The sequence below is a fragment of the Saccopteryx bilineata genome, chromosome 10 (genome assembly GCF_036850765.1).
Source record: "Saccopteryx bilineata isolate mSacBil1 chromosome 10, mSacBil1_pri_phased_curated, whole genome shotgun sequence".
Taxonomy (NCBI): Eukaryota; Metazoa; Chordata; class Mammalia; order Chiroptera; family Emballonuridae; genus Saccopteryx; species Saccopteryx bilineata.
The window spans coordinates 49,888,562-49,894,561 of NC_089499.1; the positions used below are offsets into that span (position 1 = coordinate 49,888,562).

The window sequence follows — 6,000 nt, forward strand, 5'->3', positions numbered from 1 at the left end:
ACAGAAAAATGGACTGACAGGTAGGAGGCAGAGTCTACAGGGTTCGGCTAGCCTTTTCTTCCATTCCTTAATTTGAGACTCAATTCTACCACCAGTTTTCTCTGCTCATGCTTTTGCAAAATCTTTACTCCTACAATTTGTGGCATTCCTAACTGGAACTTCATTTAGTACTAATGGACCATTTATAAATTAAATCTCTGCTCTTTTTCTCTTGGCTGCCATCATCCTATTTACCAAGAATACATCTTCAATTATAAACACGCACAAAGTCAAGCATTGAAATATCCTGACTGTCCTCAGTTATAAAGTGGTAGCACAGAAGATCCAGAACATGTGCGTATTTTTAGAGTATTCTCAAAATAAATACACACAATTAAATTATCATGGAGTGTTCATGGGCCTCCAAGAATACATCCTTGTATTTTACCTTGATGAACATCTCTATGAGGCTCCTGGCCAAAGAAAAGTTAAGAACCAGGGTCCTAAGGAGAGACAGTGAAACCTCCACAAAATGCAATAGGCTATAGAGCAGGGCAAAGCTATGCAGGACTAGTAACTAGTTTATAACACTTTCTAGGCTTAATGCCTGCTATTCCTCCTGTAGGTGACTGACATCCCACCTAATCTTACTACAGCTCAGTCTTCAGGATGACAGGCCACTCCCAGAGACAACCTAACCAAATGGATGGTGAATAGCTTAAAGCAAGTATGCCAATTTCAGTCAAAAGGCAGTGGCTGCCTGGAGCACTGCTGAGAAGAGTTCTGAGGCCAAGACTAGACTCTGCAATCAATTAGTGATGTCTGCTGTAAGCACAGCTATCATAGATAGGAGCTGGAATGTATTTGCCTTCTCTGGATTATGACTCAGTCCTAATAGATGACAAATTAAAAAGAAAATAGTATATTAGAATCTAAGGTCATCTAAAAAGTTATCCATTCAAACAGTAGAACCCCTCACACCCCCACTTTGTCCCCCAAAGGCTCAATCCCTGATTTGGCAAAGTTAGGAAAAAGCATCGCCATTTTCTACCCGTGCCACTTCCTGGACCGGGGCTTAGCTCAGGTTTCAGGGCTACAACCCAGAAAATGAACCCAGACCCAGTACAGAACTGACCTCCAATTTCAGTGGAATCTGGACTCAGAGAGAGAGGCCAGAGGCCAGAGGCCAGGATTGATCTCCAGGACAAAGACACACCCCCAATTCCAGGTCCCCCAGCAGGACCAGCAGAGAGACCCTTCCTGGGGGCCATACCTGTGTTCCACTCATGCTCACAGGTGGCCCAGGGGAGTTCCGTGGTAAAGCAGTTGCTCAGGTAGAAAATGGCCCATGCCAAGATGATGATGTAGTAAACATTTAGATGGGCCTCGATCACCTGTGTTGCATAGCCAATGCCTGAAAGAACAAGGAAAAGGAGCTATCTGAATCTCTGTCCACCTTATAATAAACAGTCTCAGCTACTCTTTATAGCCTGACATCACCCAGGCATCATTTTGTTTTCTGATTAACTCAATCCTTACCTTCAAATAAAGGGCAAACTTTTCTCCAACATGTAATACCACCTTCACTTGTAAATTGTCCCAGAGCTGTTTCCAGGAAAAAAACAGGAATTCCACAACAAATAAAAAATACCACGTAGGGAATCAGGAATGCCCCTGCAAGAGTGCAAAATATGGGAATGAGATTAAAATTTCTTCTACTATTTTATGTTGAGTACAAGAAATCTTTAATAAGCACCTACTACATGCAATAAAAAATGTTCTCTAAGCTTGAGCTCAGGTTGCTGCAAAGAGGACCAGAGTCAGAAAATGTGGCCCTGGGTTTGTGCCCTCTGCCACCTACGACCTTGAGTAATCCACCTCATATCTCCCTGCCTCAACTTTTCCCTCTGTAATATGGGGCTTTACTACTTAATCTGCGCCACTTGTCTCACAGAATTATTGTGCAGATAAGATGATAATGTAAAAAAATGTTTTATTAGCTTGATTCTTTTATTTTATAATTTATTATTATTATTATTATTATTATTATTATTATTATTATTTTAGCAAGAGAGACAGAGACTGAGAGAGGACAGATAGGACAGACAGACAGGAAGGGAGAGAAATGAGAAGCATCAGTTCTTCATTGTGGCATCTTATTTGTTCATTGATTGCTTTCTCATATGTGCCTGGACCAGGGGACTACAGCAGAGCCAGTGACCCCTTGCTCAAGCCAGCAACCTTGGGCTCAAGCCAGTGACCTTTGGGCTCAAGCCAGCAACCATAGAGTCATGTCTATGATCCCACACTCAAGCTGGTAAGTTCACACTCAAGCAGGATGAGCCTGCGCTCAAGTCAGTGACCTCAGGGTCTCAAACCTGGGTCCTTAGTGTCCCAGGCCAACACTCTATCCACTAAACCACTGCCTGGTGATTCTTTTATTTTACATCTCACCCTCCAACACAGGTCAAATTCATTCCCTCCCTGAATGCTGCATCCTTCTTTGTTTTTCTAAAGTAACTTCAAAAGGCCAGGTGAGAGGACCCCTTCTTATTTACTTTGGAAGTGACCTGCAAAACATCTTTTCCATAAAGAAAAACTTTTTGAGAGAGAGAGAGAGAGAGAGAGAGAGAGAGAGAGAGAGAGAAGAAATGAGAGGAGAGACAGGACATAGAGCTGCTCCTGTATGAGCCCTGACCAGGGAATTGAATAAGTAACCTCCACACTCTGGGACGATGCTCCAACCAACTGAGCTATCTGGTCAAGGATTAATCAGAAAAGCATTCTTAAGGATATATGCAATGAGCAGTATCAGGCCCCTACACCTGAGGCTCAGGTATAAAGCTGAGTTATAAAGAGTTTGCATCAAGATTCTGTCCAGAAAGGCTGCCTTTGGATCAATCTAAGAAAAGACCACCATAAGCTTTAGTGCTCCTATTTTAAACACAATAGCCACTGCCTATGCCTTTCTGTGAAACAAATTAAATAACTGAGGTGAAAACGAGCTATTACAACCAGAAAGGGATTTTTCCAAATTTCTCATTCTCTAATAACAAAGCATGAAAACACATGCCATTGTCCACCATCTTATCTCACAAATGAAGGCTTTAATCGAAATTGCTCTTTGCTAAATGAAGACTCTCTAACTGTAGGATCAGTAGCAAGAATTTTGATCAATCCTGATAGTAGAACCATATCTACCATATTTTGAAAGGCTCTTAGTTTTTCTGGGCAATACACTATTTTTAGTTTCACATTGAGAAAGAAATACTTTACACTACTATTGGAATCTCTGAGTAGAGCTGTGTGGATATTTTTTTCAAAGGCAAATCATTGATAAGCAGATACCCCAACTATATTAGAAGGCAAAAGCACGTGAATAGCAATAAGAGGGCCTGTTTGCTGCATTTAAATCTAAGTGATTAAACAAGTTGCAGCAGTTTCCCTAATATGCTATAATTTACCTGTGAATCCTTTCAAACCTAAAAAATGACACTTTTTAAAAGTCTTCGGCTTATGCATATCCACAAAGCTAGTAATCCATAAGTATATAGTTCAATTAAACCACAACATCTGTGTACCCAAGGAAACTCTTGGTAAGTTAGAGAGAAAAAGAAGACTCGTTTTTAAACTTTACTCACTACAACTTCTTTAATCTGTGGCAAAATTTGTAATTAACCCAACTTACTCTGTTTTCTGCTTTTAAGAATGCTTTTAGTTTGGGCACAAAAACTTCCTGTATAAAAAATTATTCTAAGACAACTTTTGTCTGTGACTATACCAAAGGGTTTTCACTGATTTCTAAGCAGACATGGCAGCTTATGAAGGCTGAATCTAAAAAAAGAGGCGGGATTCGTGGCTGAGGGTGCAGGGAACGTTCAGAGTCCCTGAGTCCACTCCCACTCTGCCCCTTGCCAAACCAACAATACCAGCAGCCACTTCATTACCAGTGTAGAGGAGACTTAGAGCAGCCTGTGCCTTCAGGATCAATGTCTCCAAAGAAAGGGTTCAGGCCAAGTAATACCCTGTTTGCTCTCCCTGCAGCTGCTCATTCAGGAGGTCTTGCTCCACACAATCTAACAGCATGGTCCCTGCCAGCCAACTTTACACTACCTTCACTGAGGTCTGGGGATCTGGTCTGGAGGGGCAGGGTAACAGCAAAGACAGGGAAGAATACATAGAAACAAACTTTTGGAGGGGAAACTATGCCACCCAGTAAGCTTTATAAGGTTCCTTGCCTTGGTCCTGCTGGCTGTTCTGATGATAATGACAGGTCAGGGTTGCTGAAGTCTGGAGCCCACTCCTTGAACTGAGAGATTTGAGAATTCACTGCTACATCTCTACCAAACTTACTTGGATACCTTGTCACTACAAAGGATTGTCTCATCATCTTCCTTTCCCTGGCGCCCACCCCCAAGCTCTAAGCAGCTCCTAAACACTAAATCAATGTTGTTGCTATTTGTTGTGGGTGATTGTGAGACAAGTAACAGAAACTGCCCGAGTCCAATTCTTCCACCAGAGAGGCCCTAGAAAGAACCTTAAGAGCGAAGCAAAAGCTGGGCAGGAAAGCAAAACAGCAGTGCCTAACCAAAGAAGCCTCCCTGTCGTCAGTCTAACCCCAGTTTAAAACAAGGCCTTTGGTGTCAGAATGCTACCTTTATCACCAAGTGACTTCTCTGACCCTTAATTTTCTCATCTGCACAATGGGTGAGATGACTCTAAGAATGAAATGGGATGCTGAGTACGGAGCTGACATTTCAGTAAATGCTCAAAACCAAGCCCCTTTTCTTCATGGAGGTTTCCAGTTAGGAAAGCTGAGGCTCGAAGGGGCTGTCTGTCTCCTGCCGCCAAAAGCAGTGCAGCTCGCAAACGCAAGAGCTTCGAAGAACAGGGCACCTCCAGCTGGAACAGAATCCACCTGGCGGAGAAGTCCTCACGTGCTAGCAGGCTGCGCGTCGGGTGCGAAGAGCACCCGCGCATGCGCACTGGGAAGGTGAGCCTTACAGGGGTAAGCGCGACAGGTGACCCGAAGCCTGCTTTCTCCCGAGGGTCCCGTTACACTCAGGCGCGGGAGGGGTCTCGCGCGCACTGCTAGCTTCCCAGCCCCCACCGGCTGGTTCTCCTTCCCTGCAGCTTCCCCAGTGCCGCGGGCCCGCCTCACCTCCTCCGTTCTTGTAGCACAGGTAAGGGAAGCGCCACACGTTACCAAGCCCGATAATCTCCCCGGCCACGCTTAGCACGAACTCCACCTTGTTGTTCCAGTGGCCGCGTTCGTGGACCGCCTTGTCGCGCTTGTCGCGCGGGTCGCGCGCGGTCGCCGCGCCCCCGCCGCCCCCCGGTGCCTCAGACTCCCGCGCCTCCTCAGCAGCCTTCCCGTTATCCAGAGGCAGCGCCTTCTCCGCCGTCATGGCCGCGCTGGCTGCCTCGTGCGCCCGGCCAGCTCTGCGCCGCCGCCCCGGGCGGGCTGGCTTTTCAGGAGGCGCGAGCGGGCGGGAGGGGGAGGCAGGGGGTGGAGCTGAGGGGCCGGGCCGGGCGGCTGGGCTCGGGGACCGGCCGCGGCGCTGCGCCCGGGCCTCAGGACGCTCGCGCCGCCGCAGCCGGCTCGGCCCGGCAGCCTGCGAGCCCTCAGGCGCGCCCAGAGCGTGGCGCGCGCCGAGCGCCTTCGAGCACCTCGCGCGCTCTGAGCGCCCTGCGTGCCCTTCCGGTTCGGGGTCCTGCCGCCGGTCTGCGAGGACAGGAGTGGGAGCGCCCACTCGGGCCTAGGCTGGGCTCCTTCAACACGCCTTGACGTCCCACCATCTCTGTAACCTCCAAACGCTTGGACCGCGGGGTTTCATCTTAATAAGAGAAGTGGGCTCTCCGCCCGGCTCCTCCAACTTCAGCGTACACGCCAAGCACCTGCGGTCTGGTCGAACTGCAGTCTCTGGTCGAGGGGGTCGGGCTGGGCCGGAGCTGCTGCGTTTCTAACCAGCGCCGCGGGACTGCGGATGCTGCTGGTCTGGGGACCACGCTCGGAAGAAA

At 47.5% G+C, this 6,000-nt stretch overlaps 1 protein-coding gene across 1 annotated transcript in view; it reads right to left on the reverse strand.

Moving 5' to 3' along the window:
- The window catches only part of SLC6A11 (solute carrier family 6 member 11), a 119,158-nt gene extending 113,688 nt beyond the window's left edge, over positions 1-5,470 (reverse strand). The window contains exons 1-3 of the mRNA XM_066244666.1: positions 5,141-5,470; positions 1,519-1,653; positions 1,253-1,393 (exon numbers count right to left, since the gene is read on the reverse strand). Of these exons, the coding sequence (XP_066100763.1) occupies positions 1,253-1,393; positions 1,519-1,653; positions 5,141-5,387 (523 nt within the window). The 5' untranslated portion in view covers positions 5,388-5,470. The remainder of the gene's footprint in view (positions 1-1,252; positions 1,394-1,518; positions 1,654-5,140) is intronic.
- Positions 5,471-6,000: the final 530 nt, after the last annotated feature.